The sequence below is a fragment of the Grammomys surdaster genome, unplaced genomic scaffold (genome assembly GCF_004785775.1).
Source record: "Grammomys surdaster isolate TR1022 unplaced genomic scaffold, NIH_TR_1.0 309, whole genome shotgun sequence".
Lineage (NCBI taxonomy): Eukaryota > Metazoa > Chordata > Mammalia > Rodentia > Muridae > Grammomys > Grammomys surdaster.
The window spans coordinates 1,289,572-1,304,271 of NW_021604728.1; the positions used below are offsets into that span (position 1 = coordinate 1,289,572).

Genomic DNA, 14,700 nt, shown 5'->3' on the forward strand with positions numbered 1-14,700 from the left:
TTTAGATACAATTCACATAGTTGTATGGGTCACTTCCCAACCCCTCTTCTTTCTAGCTTAGTAGTTCTCAACCTTCTTAATGTTACAGCTCTTTAGTACACTTCCTCATGCTGTGGTGAGCCCAACCATAAAATTATTTTTGTTGCTGCTACTTAACTGTAATTTTGGTATTACTATAAGTAGTAATATAAGTGTCTGTTTTCCAGTGGTCTTAAGCAACCTCTGTGAAAGGGTCATTCGCCTCCCGTCCCCGCCCCCCATCCCCCAAGGGGTTGCAGTGCATAGCTGCTCTAGCTCCTTCTGTCTAGTTGCTGCTATCTGTGGACCTCCCTGTTTTGGGCAGTTCACAGAACTGTATTTGGATTCTTACAATATTTTCAAGGTTCATTCTCTTTGTAGTATTGTCAGAATGTCATTCATTTTAAGAGCTAGGTAACATTCTGCTGTGAAAGGCCACGTTTTGTTTATCCTTTGGTCAGTTGATGCATACCTAGGTGGTATCTATTTGTGGCTATTGTTAGTATAGCTGGTGAGAACACTCCTACAGTTTGGGTTTTCCTGTTTTTGTGAGTGCACTTCAGGTGGAGTTGCTGGCTAATGTAGCCACTCCGTCTACTTCTTTAAGGAGCTGCCAACTATCCCACTGCTGCTGAACCACCTGAGTTGCCCTAGCAGTACAAGGGCTTCTGTGACCCACTTCCTGTCTTTCATCCTTTTCACTGTGATGCTGCTTTCTTGTTTTCTCAAGTTCTGAGAAGTATACATTAGTGGTGCTGTGGAAAGCAAGCCCCTTGCTTTTGCCACGGTTACTGTCATGAATCTGACTGGTTCCCCTTAGCAGTGAGTAGTCTCCATGAGAGTTACAGGGATCATCACCACACAGTGATTAGCACATAGAGCTCACACCAGCCCTCCTTTTTTCTGGGGAAGACTTCTGTTTATCCCTACACTGTTCAAATGATGACTGTTCAGTTGCATCTGCTCCTCTGCCACTCCAGGTTGTAACATGATGCTGGGGAGGGCCCAAATAGCTGTTGTCCCACTGTGAAAGGAGATGTAGCCTGATCATGAGAAGGATTACCACACCATATAAAACAGCTTCCTCAGTTGATTGCTGCCTTGTAGCAGGTTTTAACTCTTGGTCAAGTGTTTTTCTCTTCCACCTATTACAGCATGTTTTCTTCTTTATTTCTGTTTCTTCTTAGGAAACCGATCTTTCTATATTTGATCTCATTGGGTTAGAAAATAAAATCACTCACCATGAGGCTGAATTACTGTATAAGAAAAAAGTGACTCGGAAACTCATGGAGGAAGTTTTTGCTTCACCTCCTCCATCAGCCCGGCCAGCAGCAGTGAAGCTCAAGGCCAGCAGGTATGTGCATGGGTTAGAAGCAGCTCGAGGCTCATCTGGCATATCCCCTGCTCCAAGGACTATCTGGGCCATGAGCATCCCTTTCTCTAGCTGATTCTAGGTAGACGGTTGAGATGATAAAGCCTCTGTTCTTGAGAATGTTCTGAACGTCCTTGTTTTCAGTGAACAAAACTGCATTAATAAGACACTCAAATAGAGGGAGCAAATCTGAGAGTCACTTTTCTTGGTTATCTTTAATAAAGTAAGCTTTAGGATTTGGGGAGATGTCAGGGCCAAGAACAGTGTCCTGTCTGGTGTGGCAGTAACTTTCATGGCGAAATCAGACATCTTATTTGGAAGAATTCAGAATATGCTCATGGGCAGGAGCACAAGCAGACATGGGGTCCACTTAACAACAGTGGAGTCATTGTTCTTACAAGTGACAGTACAGCTAGGCAGTGGTGGAGCACACCTTTAATCCCAGCACTTGGGAGGCAGAGGCAGGCGCATTTCTGAGTTTGAGGCCAGCCTGGTCTATAGAACAAGTTCCAGGACAGCCAGGGCTACTTGGAGAAACCCTGCCTCGAAAACAACAACAACAACAACAAACCAATAGAGTGATATGAATGATGATTTGGAGTGATGGAAATCATGAAGCAGGAGATATAGAGAATGAAGTCAGGGTTGAATTGCTTCTGAATAGACTAAACCCAGTGGTGAGAAAGAAGGGAAATCTTGGGGTAAGGTGAAAAAGGAAAACAGAAAGTAGTTATCCTTACAGAAATAAAGAGGGCGTTTGTACAGATCAAGCTTTTTTCCAAGCTTGGCATTCTTGGGACTGTGACCTGCTTGCCTCCTTTGCAGCTCAGCTCAAGCCTGACAGACCCATACAGGAAATTTATAGCTGTGTGAACACAGACAAGGCCACTCACTTGTCTTCCTTGGGCTTTGTTCTAAGGTTCTGGCTCCTTGCTTGTCCTTACATTCTCTAGGTCACAGAGCTCATGCCTCTGTGATCACACTAGTGCCTAGACGAGCACTTCGTGCATCTTCCCAGCTGCTGCCGTCTCTGTCCATTTCATAAGCAGTCTTGTCACCTGTACTAGGTAAAACATTTGCTTTTTCTTGGTCTTACTCAAAACTGTAGTTACAACATGGATGTCATATGTCAAGGTTTTTTTTTTTCCTTAACATACTTTGACATATACCTAAAAATTTACAATTATTGTGTTACCAGTTGAGATATATGACCTTTGAATACAGAGTTTGTCAGCATCTCCCATAGCTTCTTGCCAACTATACTTGGAGCCACCTTGCTCCTGCCTGATACTGTTTAGCCTGCCTTCCTAGCTGGTCTCTGAGGGGCCATACTGTCTCCTCTGGAACCCATACTGTCTGCTGTGTGGTGATGCTGTGTGTCTTCTGCTTGGGCCAATGGACATCTAGGTTATTTCAGCCTGTGCAGTATGGCCAGAAGCCTGAGGGTCGCACCGTGGCATTCCCCAGCACACATCCACCTCGGATGGCAAACACCAACGCATCCACTGCTACTCCACAGGGCCAGGTTCGAGGACGGCCACCGATTGCTACTTTCTCTGCCAACCCAGATACAAAAGGTATCTCACATAATGAGCCCTCTCTTGTGGAAGACTGTGGGAAAGCTCCTGTCACTCTGTTCCTGGCTACTGAGTGTTAGAGCCATTGCTGGGGGTGTGGACACCTCTGAATGGCCTGCAAAGGAGCCATCTGCAGGTCTCCATGAGTTGAAAATACTTTTTCTCTCCCCCCACCGCCTTTTTCTTTATTTCCTTTTTTCCCCCCTTCTTCTTGAGACTGGATCTCACTATGTAGCCCAGGATGTTCTCTGCTTCCAGTCCCCCAAGTACTGAGATTTACAGGCATGTAACACTGTGCCTGGATGTAGAGTTTGTTTCCTATACTGGGTTTTCCCTGTAAAAGAAAGTTCTCCTAGGCTGAGCAGGTGATTGGACCTCTGCAAAGTATTTTTCTTAAAGTATGTCAAGGTTGTTCAGGAAAGTTCTGAGCCTTCCTGCTACATTTGGTGCTATTGCTTTAGCTTCACTTATGCTAAAGAGGCAGGGAAGGACCTAGAAGTGATCTTGGAACCTCATCTGAAAACAGCAGTTCAAGGTTTCTGTACTGCTGAAGAGCAGGAGCTTTTGTGTGCTTACAGAATGCATTCTAACAGCTGGTAGCATTTGACAGCCCCATGTCTAGTCCAGGATGTGTGCCTTGTGTGTTCTGTGAACTCACAGGGAGCCTCACTGATTGGCAACAGGCAAGGCCTTAAGTTTCTCTCAACCTAAGTACTGTACCTGCCCCTCCATGTTTGTGTCCTAAGAGCGGGCTTCTTATTTGAGAGACTGTGAAATAATGTTTATGTAATTTAACATTCGGTTGTAAAATACTGCGTGTTATGAAGAACCTCTAACAGCTTTGCACAAAACAACCTTATTGATTGCAGCAGCAGCAGCCCCGTTTCAGAGCTCTCAGGCTTCCGTCGGTGCGCCTCGACACCAACCCACCTCGACCTCCAGCACAGCAGCAGGCCCAGCCCATCCTTCGAAACTGCGGGCTCAGACCGCTGTCCAGGCCTCCACCCCAGGCCCACCCCTGCCCCCGCCCCAGGCCCCCTCGCTGGTGGCCGGGCAGAGTGCACCGCCCCAGCGGCTGGTGCTTACCTCGCAGGCCCAGGCCCGCTTGCCCAGTAAGTGGCCTTACTGTCCAGGGTCTGCTCTCACTGCCTTGGAGCAGTGTGTCAGGAACTCGGGATGTCTGAAGAGCCTTTGCTATCCACTGCCTCTGTCTGTCCCTCAGTCCAGGCCTGGAGCGTGATGCCGGTCATGGTGGGGCCTTGCCTGTGGTCATTGTCCAGGGCCCTGCTCTGTTCTACTCTTTCTCCTCCCCATTCAACCAGCTCTGCTTTCCTCCTGTGCTGCACTGGTGTTGAGGGCTAGCACCTTCTTTTAGCCTTAGTTCTGTTCCAGCAGTGCCAGGGTTCATACTGTGAGGCAAGTGGTGAGACCACGTAAATTAGCATTAGGTTTCTGGACACCTTTAGTTCCTCACACATTTCCAAGTTTAAACTTGGCGGTGAATACTTGCTCAGTAGAGATATTTCTCAACAATTCAGTGACTAAAACAGCTCATTGTTACTCATTTTTTCCTAACTCAGAATTTTGTACTGCCAGCAATGGTGATTAGCAGGTTTCCAAATCTTCTACAGGCCATTATCTAGGCTACTATAGAAATGCCAACTAAAATATTACAGATCATAAATATTTCTTATTTGCTTTGTAGCAGAATCACATTGAGGCCTTTTTGGAAAACTGGGAAGGGAGGAAAAAGCATCAGGGGAGACTGGGAGTCTCTTCTGTGTCCAACATTGGGGAGTGGTTGTCCTAGGCAGTCATATAAGAGGAGAGAGCTGCATATACCTCATGTTTCTGTAGGTGATGAGTGTTAGGTTAGAAGGAGTCCTTTCGTGTAGTAGTGTAGTAGTGTGTGAAGTTGGTGACTCAGCTGGCTTTATCCATGTAGGAGGGCTGATGGGAGATTTAAGTGTCTGTGTGTAACTCTTTGTCTCTGACTTTCATTTCCCCTTCCTTGTGCACAGTTCATTCTGTGTGCAAGACATCTTCAGGTAGTTTGCTAGTCTTTTACTAACAGTTCTCCTTATGGCACCTTTACTAACTCTGGCATGTATTTTTCTTGGGAGAGGAGCATTTGAACGTGGATAGCCACTTGTTGGGTAAAAAGCCTTTAAGCTTCTGATCATTTGCTATGTAATATCAAATCCTATGAGCTCATTTGAATTAACATAAACTTAAGAGTTTTATGTCTGACTTATTTAAGTTTTCCTAGACTTTAAAGAAAATCATGTGGAATTAAAGTTTGTTGTTTTATATGTTGGTGATATGATCTTATTCACTGGATACATACTTTTTCAAATTTTGTAAGTCCTCTGAAGAGTTTCCAATTTAATGCAATAGATGTCCGATATTTTTGATATTTACTGTTCTTTTTCCCTTTTATTATTTGGAGACAAAAATAAAAATATTCCTTAATAGTTTGATGTGTAGTAGTTGATACTAAAAGTCCCTGCTGTTTATGATTAAATAGATTAACTACTAAAGTCTGATACTTAATAGTGTTTTTTCTTTGTCTTAATATAGCTTTTCTTAAAATGATAGCAACACCCAGAAAGTGTTTTGAGTATAGTATAGGCAGGCCTTATTGGTTGTGAGAGAGTGTTGTATAATGGTCAGTAACTTCATTCCAAGTGATGTTAGTTCAGCTTCTCTTCTGTGTTTTAACAGGTGGGGAAGTAGTGAAAATAGCGCAGCTGGCATCCATTGCAGGGCCACAGAGCCGTGTGGCCCAGCCAGAGACACCGGTGACACTGCAGTTCCAAGGGAACAAATTCACCTTGTCACATAGCCAGCTGCGGCAGCTCACAGCAGGCCAGCCTCTGCAGCTGCAAGGTAAGAGACGACCAGCTGGTAGTAATGCAGACAAGGATAGAGGCACACCACTCTCAGCACTGCACTTGAGAACCTGTCTGGGTAGCAGGGTAAAAGAGTAGGTCCCTATGAGGTTCAGGGTCTTCCCTCAGGAGTGGCTTGAACAAGCCTGACCTGAGAGCTAATTGAGGAACGATGAGATGACATTCGTGAGTCATCTTGGCAGTCCCCTAAATAAGTGATACTCAGTTTCTATCAATACCGTCTGCTCTTAGAGAAGAGTTTCCTCTTTTGTAAGTTAGGGTAGAAGTGTTTGTTGCTTTCTAGTATGAATGAGTCAAGTTTTCCTTAAAAATGCCAAAAAGACCAGCAATTTTTGTAGGTGAAATGTTTTGCCTATCTACCTTCCTGCCTATGTACTTATCAGTTGGGTTCTTACTGTGTTGCCCAGGCTGACCTGACTTCTGAGACAAGCCATCCTCCTGCCACAGCCTCTCAAGTAGCTGAGACTTCCAAGATTTGTGCCAGTTTAAATTTTTAACTTTAACACCACCTGGATCCAAATGGCTCAGACTCTTGACTAAGAACATGTAGTTACTCCTTTTAAAGGAAAGGAGGTAGTAAAATTTGAATAGTTCGTTAGAATTAATCTTAGGTGGTTTGTGACAACAACTGCAGCTTCTTTAGCTGCATCCAGCACCAGCTGCTTACCTCTAGGTTAAGGTTTCACAGGTTTCTATGGCAGTATTAGCTTCCCTGTACCTTGCCTCAGCAGCCTCTCTGAAAGACACTGCCCTGGATTCTGGCTGGGTGACAGCTTTTTGTGATACTTTAATGCCTGTCTTGGTGGGTTTTAGGATCTCAGAGTCAGGGCCATCCATGAGTGTAGTTGGTGGAACCTTGTTATCTTTACACTTTTGGTAAGAAGGTTCAGGCGTGTAATAGACAAGTGACAGACTTTTGAAGGGCAGCCACAGAGTCATGGGCACCTGGGCTAAGCCTAGCTCTTTCTGTAGTTTTTATCCCTTTGGCAGTGGCTACATGGATCTGTGAGTGTTTCTGTGACCTTCATAGCCCCCAGGACAGCTGTGGTCACTAGTGGATATATACCTGGGTATGTGCAGAGTTAGTGGTCTTTTCTTGATTTGGTGTAAAATAGACTTTTCTCAGATAGTTTTCTGTCTTTATCTGAGATTTTAAAATAATCCCTTCTTTGTCAGAGTTACTGAACTGTGCATATATTTGCTTGTGTAAATGGAACTATGTGTGCACAGTACACTGACTCATTTGTATACCATTTGGAAGTGGCTAGTGTGTAATTGTACTGTGTACACACCTGTTACTGATGCTCCTGGTGGACATGTGATTACAGGTAGTGTACTCCAGATCGTGTCAGCCCCTGGGCAGCCCTACCTGAGAGCCCCTGGCCCTGTGGTGATGCAGACTGTGTCTCAGGCAGGCGCTGTGCATAGCACCCTGGGAAGCAAGCCCCCAACCAGTGGCCCTAGCCCTGCACCCTTGACTCCACAAGGTAGGCTGTTCTGAACATGAAGAAGGCTTGGTGAGAACTTCTTGTGGACTTTATTTTGGGGGAGGGGGTAACTGGGAGGAGTCATGCACCTCTGGCCATGGGCCTTATGCATGTCAAAGCCTTATTTGTGATAGTCTGGTTTCCACACATGTGTCATGACATCAATTTGGTTTCTTCTTTCTTTTTCTCTCAAATGTACTGCTTGAATATGACCACTGTAGTGTTCTAATAAAAAACTTAGGGGCCCAGAGAGGTGGCTCATCAGTAAGAGTACTTGTTGCATAGCAGAGGCCCTGGGTATCTTTCCTACACCCACATGGTGGCTCACAGACATCTACAACTTTAGTCCTAGGGGATCTGTCGCCCACTTCTAATACCCACAGGCACCAGGCACACATGTGGCCCACATACTTTATGTATCAGTGGCTTGCCACTGATACATAAAGTTTTTTATTTATAGATATGTATAGATATATATACATATCACACACATAAATATATTTTAAAGTTTAATATACATATATAAAAATATTTATACACATAGGTGTATATTTAATAGATATATTTTATATGCGTGTGTGTGTGTGTACACATACACATATACACACAATTTTATTTATTTTTAAGAAAGAAACCTTTGGAACCACCAAATATTTAGTAAGTGTGCCTAGAGCTCCCTGAGTAGAGAGCCATGTACTTGGTACAGGGTTTGCACACTATTCTGGCTGGCCTAAGGCTGTCAGGCTCTCAGCTTCTATCCTGTTCTCTGCCAGCTTCTCTTCTAAGGACCAATCCTTGCCTGCATGTGTTCAGTATATTAGAGCTTGTGGGCAAGTTGGATTCATGGGCAAGCAAGGAGCTGTTCCTCGTTATATGCTGATTATCCATGGTGTTTTACCATTATGGGACAGAGGAGGTTATGAGGCTGGTTTAGGACAGGTATGTGATCTGTCTGTGCCAGAACAGTTTTGACTCTAGTTCTGGACATAGCTTTGATGCACCAAACTCTTAGAGCCAGCTCCTTTTATCTTCTTGGGATTTCAGGAGGCAAGCTGCTACACCTTGGCCAGTCAGTCCACCTTTAGGAATGGATCTGTTGCATATTGGCTTTCCTTTTTGCTTTTTTCTTTGGAAGCCAGGAGCACAAGGGTGTTAGGGATGGAACTTCTCAAGCATTCTAGGCAAGTGTTCTACCATTAAACTACACCTTTATTCCCTTCGGCTGTTTGCTTTTACATTTGTAGTTGGTGTTCCGGGTCGAGTAGCAGTGAGTGCTATGGCTGTTGGAGAACCTGGCCTGGCTTCCAAACCAGCTTCTCCTGCTGCAGGGCCAACCCAGGTAAGGCTTAGATGCAAAGACACACAATGGCAAGTAGCTTTCAGATGCTTTTCTGTGGTGGCTAAGGCTCCTGGTTTATGCATTTCAGAGATGCACATGATCTTTGAATTAGGGCCTTGATTTAACACTTGTTCCCAATGAAAGAAATTGACATAGGCTTCTGACAGCAGACATTGTGGTCTTTACGCCTTTTGTTTTGTCTTATCCTCAGTGTCTTAGGAGGATAGAGAAGGCTCTTTTGCTTCTTCATCTTTTTACCAGTAGTTTCATAGAAGTAGGCCATGGATGTTGAAATGAATGTATGCATAATAGTTCCCAAAGCCTTCAGTGAGGTGATTTTGTCAGGTTGTTTCTAAAATAACTTTTTCTTTCTTTTTTTTTTGGTCATGTTTTGCTTTTGTCTTTCTGACCTTTTTTTGATCAAGGAGGAGAAGAGCAGACTTTTGAAGGAACGGTTGGATCAGATTCATTTTATCAATGAGCGGCGTTGTTCCCAGGCTCCAGTGTATGGCAGAGACTTGCTGAAGATTTGTTCCCTGCCTGGAAGAAGGAAAAGGCCTTTGTGCTGGTCTTTGGATAGCAACCTTGGGAAGGATTCTAAAGTAGCAAACTATGACATGTCACTCTCAAAGAGTGAAGGTGATCTGATTTTGACATTGGGTCAGCGTCAAGAGTCTCTTCAAGATGTTCTTGACAGGTGGGTTAATGTATACAGGTATTTTCTGTTCCTGCACTCGGATGCACACCAGATTTTTTTTTTTTCAATTTTTAGTCTCATGTTGCTGCCCTTCAATTCTATATAGCTAGCCTAGGCTTGCCTTGAACTCTTCCTAATGCTCCTGCCTCCTCCTCTCAATGCTAGTACGAGTCGCCACATCCTGTAGTTCTTCATTCTTTGAATTCTTTTAAATGTTTTTATTTCCAATTGCTTTCCCTCAGGTTGTCTTTTTGAGTTTCTTGGGGTGTTGGAACAGGGACCTGGTACTTAGGTTATTAACTGGCTCTTTTAGAAAACTGACCTGCAAAACTAGTCATACGTTACTTGGAGACATTGAAGAGTAGAATTCAGAACAAGTTAGTAGAGTAGCCTCAGTGGGCTGAACACCACAGCTAGCCACACTGTTCCTGCTAGGCCTTGATATGTCTGCTGCCATTCAGACAACTGACAGTCTATACAGGTTTCTGTATGCCCTGGCCCTCCCTGTTCTCCTGGCTAGCTTCAGGGTCATTTTCTTTGTCTGGCTGAACTACGTTATTTACTTCCTGTCCAGAGAGGCCCTGATTACCCACCCAGTGCCTATGCTTAGTGTTCAGAGCCTGCCTTCCAGGTCTCATAGATAAGTAAATTAATGAAGAAAAAGATGGAGTCATAGGTAAGTAAATTAATGAAGAAAAAGATGGAGTCCTTTTCAGGCTGAGCCAGCCTGTTCCTGGGCTTCCCAGGCTGTGTGGTAGATTGGTTGCCAGTTTTCTCATGTCCTTGTTTGTCTTTGAAATGCTGGTCATCTTTATACATCACAGATGGCCACTTCAGAGATGTACTTGGGAGCAAACCATCAAGACCCAGCTTCACATGTTGGAGACACAACTAAGCATTTAAGAGCCCATATTACTCCTACAGAGTACCCTAGTTTGGCTCCTAGCTCCCAAGTTAGGGAGTTCACAAGTGCCTCAAGCTCTAGGGGATTGGACATCATCTTCTGGCCTCTGCAGGCACTGCATATGTACAAATTCCTATGTAGATACACAAGCATAAACATAACTAAAGATAAAAGTAGCTGTGCATGGTAGTACATACCTTTAATCCCAGCACTGGAGAGGCAGAGGCAATCAGATGGATATCTTTGAGCTCCAGGCTCGGCATTAACTAGTGAGTCTCAGAAAAAAAAAAAAAAAGTTAAAAAAAAGTAAATAAATAAATAACATTTAAAACAGAGCTTCAGCTGATGCCTCCAAGAGAAAACTTTCTGGTGTAGATGACGGAATTTAATAGGTAGTGTCACGTTGGTCATGGCCTTACAGTTCTGTCTATAGGGTATCCTGAGTCTGCCCCCTCTCGAGTTACATGTCACCTGTAATATTTATTTAGAAGGTTTGTATTCAGAGACAGTTTACTTCTGTCCTGAGAGTCCCAGCAGGAATATCTGAGTCAATGGCTATAGTCTGGAGAATGCCCTGTGCTGGTCATTTAGATCTGTCCTGAAGTTGTCTTGGGTTTGTGTCCTTGAGCTGTGAAAGATCATGCTACTTTGTAGTGATAGAATCTAGCTCTTGCTGCTTGTCTGACAACTCACACTGTCAGAGGGTTCTGCCTTGCACAGAAACCTCACTGCTGCCAGAGAGTCCAGGATACCACATATACGTGATTTCTATATCATGACTATACATGATTTCTGCTTCTCAGGGTGGCCTGTGTGATTCCTCCAGTAGTGGCTACACCACCGTCCCTGTGGGTTGCGAGGCCGCCCTCACTGTATAGCAGCAGGTTGAGAGCTCTGAGGCAGTGCCTGAGGGAGCACACTGGCCCTTACCACCGGCAGCTGCAACAACTAACAGCACTGCGCTCACTGCAGTTCCCGGAGCTGAGGCTGGTGCAGTTTGACTCAGGTATGACAGACCCTGTTGGCCTGGTTTGTGAAGTGAGATACGTTTGTTCTAGAATGTAAGACAGACATTCTCTCTCTTGCTCTCTCAGGGAAGTTAGAAGCTTTAGCAATCCTGCTACAGAAACTGAAATCTGAAGGCCGTCGGGTGCTGATTTTATCTCAGATGGTTCTTATGCTGGACATTTTAGAGATGTTCTTGAACTTCCATTATCTCACTTATGTACGGATTGATGAAAATGCCAACAGTGAACAACGGCAGGTAAGATAGAATCCTTTCACGGTGATTCCATGGTATGACCCTGAATCATTGGATTTAGGCCTCATTTTCCTATAGCTGTGAGGTCAGTAGCCCACTGCCCCTAAATGCAGAAGAGGTAGCATTTAAAACTTTCTGAGTTCAGACTGACTGCTTTCTTGATTCTCTTCCCCCACCCCCCCCACCCCTCCCCAAACCAACAAGCTTATCAGCCAGATGGATGTCTGGTCCTAGGTATCTCAGGACAAATAGGGTTAATCTGTAGTCACATTGCAATAGTAGTGGCATACTTTAAGAGGTGGCTATCTAGCAATGATATGAATGCTTTTTAGACTAACTGGCAAAGAAATACAAATTTTTGGTGCTGATTTTATCAAAAAACTAAAATGGAAGTTTTCCCATGTTTTTTTGACCATATTTGTTAATTTTTAACATTTGGTTAATACACAGTACTTGTAGAACCGCTCGCATAGCTCTCTAGAAAGCAGCATGGATTGCCAGCCTCAGAGATGGATAAGACAGTTGATGTAGTAATCTCTGTTTAGAGCTTCCACACAACAGCAATGAATGATTGGTAGGTACATAAAATTGTTCACTGTAGAAGTTCACATGAAAAGCCATGATTAGTAACTGAGTGAATATTCAGCAGAAGAAAGTACACAAAGAAGGTTCATGCCTTGGCAGTGAACCACAACTCTCTTCACAACTCCAAATGACAGACTAGAATGTCCTCACCAGAATGTCTCAGTACAAACATGACTATCATGAGTGGGTGAGAAAGACACAGGGCTGAACAAGACTTGAGTTGTTCTTTTTATGTTTGAAAGCAAATGCAAAGTTGGTACACATTAAATATGCAAATAGAAAGCCTGTTATTTTGGTAATAGTGTGGAAAATTAGGTTGTTATTTGAAGAGAAAGGTTGGTCAACTTTACTTCTGTTTTGGCATGGAAATAATTTACAGAAGAGAAGTACTCAACATTCATTACAGTTTGTCCCACGTAGTTTGATCTTTTTTGTGCTTCCTCAGCCTTACTCCAGGGGCTTCTTGCCTGTAGAGTGCCCTGGCATTGCCTGAGGATAGAGGAGAAAGCACAGCTCCCTCCCTAGCAAGACTCTGCTTTCTTGTGGGGCCTACAGATTGGGCTGACAGCAAATACCAGATAAGCATGCCATCTTATGCACATGATGTCTGTAACTGTCTAAACATGACAGAGAGATGCTGTGCATAGAGAAGTGCATGCATGCAGGAGAGCCAGGGTAAGATATTACTCATGGAACAAATCAGACTGTTAGAGAATAACTTGAATTGACAGGTCATAGAAGGTCTCAAAGGTCTTTCAGTATTCTCTGGAAATGTTAACCTAAGTCCTTTGTTTCCTCTCAGGAGCTGATGAGGAGTTTCAACAGAGACAGGAGAATCTTCTGTGCTCTTCTCTCCACCCATAGCCGGGCCACTGGCATCAACCTTGTTGAGGCTGACACTGTGGTGTTCTATGACAATGACCTAAATCCAGTTATGGATGCCAAAGCCCAGGAATGGTGTGATAGAATTGGGAGGTGCAAGGACATCCACATATACAGGTGATAACAATCCTGACCAACTCATACAAGTGTACATAATGAGCTTTGTGGAAGGTATGGGTGCAGGAATTCAGTAACAAACACAGTTAAGAGGTGCAGCCATATGCTGCAGTTGAATTTTAGACTTTTTTTTTTTTGAGACAGGGTTTTTCTGTGTAGCCCTGGCTGTCCTGGAACTCACTCTGTAGACCGGGCTGGCCTTGAACTCAGAAATCCGCCTGCCTTCTGCCTCCCAAGTGCTGGGATTAAAGGCGTGCGCCACCACTGCCAGGCAGAAGTTTTTAAATAACAAATTTATTTTCCTTTTAGACATATTTCTAGTGCTGCTGTTTTGTCTGGCCTTTGTACTTGACATTGACTTGAATATGTAATCAGTTGTGTGTTAGGTCAGTTATGTGTTAGCTTTTTGTTGTTTAGTGTGTACATGTTGTGCATCTTTTATAGTAACTGAAGAACACAGCTTATATTTGGCTTGTTTGAAGTACTATAAAATACAAAGTATCTGTTACAAAGACTTTGGATATATCTCATTATCTTCAAGCATATAAATTGTAACTGGTGGCCTTTCACAGCTAATTTGAGAAGACAGAAGGACCCCAATGGCCCACTTCTTAATTTTTGAATGTTATTTATTATGCTAATATAGTACTAGTCTCATGTGTGAGTATGCTGTCTCTGAGATAATAAGGCTGGGTCACCATTTTCTGTTTAGGAGCACAACACATTCCAGACAGGCAACAGATGAGTAGGCTTCAGGTTGAGTGTTGAAGAATATAGTAAACAAATTAAATAGGTAAATGGTAGATTGGAGGAATGCCTTGCAGTTCTTCATGCAAAGATCAGATCAGTCTCATAAGCTGAGAAAAAAGGTGTTTTTATTTAAAAGTGGAAATACAGAGGGCCTAGGACTTTGAATAATCAATTTGAAGTGTCAGAGCACGAAGGTCCAGCTCACTGTAGGACAGAGTGCTACTCAGGTTGGACATGAAATATCTATTTGGGGCTACAGACAGGAAGCATATCAAAGAGAAGCTGAGTCTAGTCATGGAAGTTGCCATGTCTATATGGCCCAGGAATTGCCTCAGCTCTTCTGAAAGCAGCATGAGAAGACTTGTTGAAATTAAAGTGCTGTGCCCTTTATCTGTCACAGCCATGCTGAGGCATCTGCCTCCCAGTAGTGTTGTTCACTGCAGCAGGAATAGAGAGCACCCACTAGGATGCAGCCATACACCTACCTAGTGAACAGACAAAAGGAAAGCATGTTCATAGGGAGCTTCTTCATGCTGCTTAGCAAAGGAAACAAGACAGACAGGATTGATTGTGTCTTATGCCACACGCATCAAAGGCCTGTCAGGGTACACCCAGGGTGATGGCATTTCCTAATAGCCTTTGCATTGGCTGCCTAGGAGAAGGAGTTGAAAAGACAAGCAATGATGAAAACACGTATTGCAAGAATTCCTTCTCAATGTATCTATATAAGGAAGGCCCCAAAGACAAGCCAAAGTTTGATGCCACCAAAGCCTAACGTTGGAAACATTGCAGAGAGTTT

General features: G+C 43.8%; 1 protein-coding gene and 1 non-coding gene across 2 annotated transcripts in view; both read left to right on the forward strand.

Annotated features, from left to right (window-relative positions):
* Ep400 (E1A binding protein p400) overlaps positions 1-14,700 on the forward strand; it is a 107,646-nt gene that overhangs the window by 67,230 nt on the left and 25,716 nt on the right. Inside the window, exons 21-30 of the mRNA XM_028777403.1 lie at positions 1,206-1,372; positions 2,798-2,967; positions 3,837-4,079; positions 5,692-5,856; positions 7,208-7,366; positions 8,611-8,705; positions 9,131-9,402; positions 11,110-11,312; positions 11,401-11,570; positions 12,955-13,151. Coding sequence (XP_028633236.1) covers positions 1,206-1,372; positions 2,798-2,967; positions 3,837-4,079; positions 5,692-5,856; positions 7,208-7,366; positions 8,611-8,705; positions 9,131-9,402; positions 11,110-11,312; positions 11,401-11,570; positions 12,955-13,151 — 1,841 coding nt within the window. The remainder of the gene's footprint in view (positions 1-1,205; positions 1,373-2,797; positions 2,968-3,836; positions 4,080-5,691; positions 5,857-7,207; positions 7,367-8,610; positions 8,706-9,130; positions 9,403-11,109; positions 11,313-11,400; positions 11,571-12,954; positions 13,152-14,700) is intronic.
* Positions 12,589-12,721, forward strand: LOC114629406. Its single transcript, XR_003712662.1, has one exon. It is a non-coding gene; the product is annotated as a small nucleolar RNA SNORA49 (small nucleolar RNA).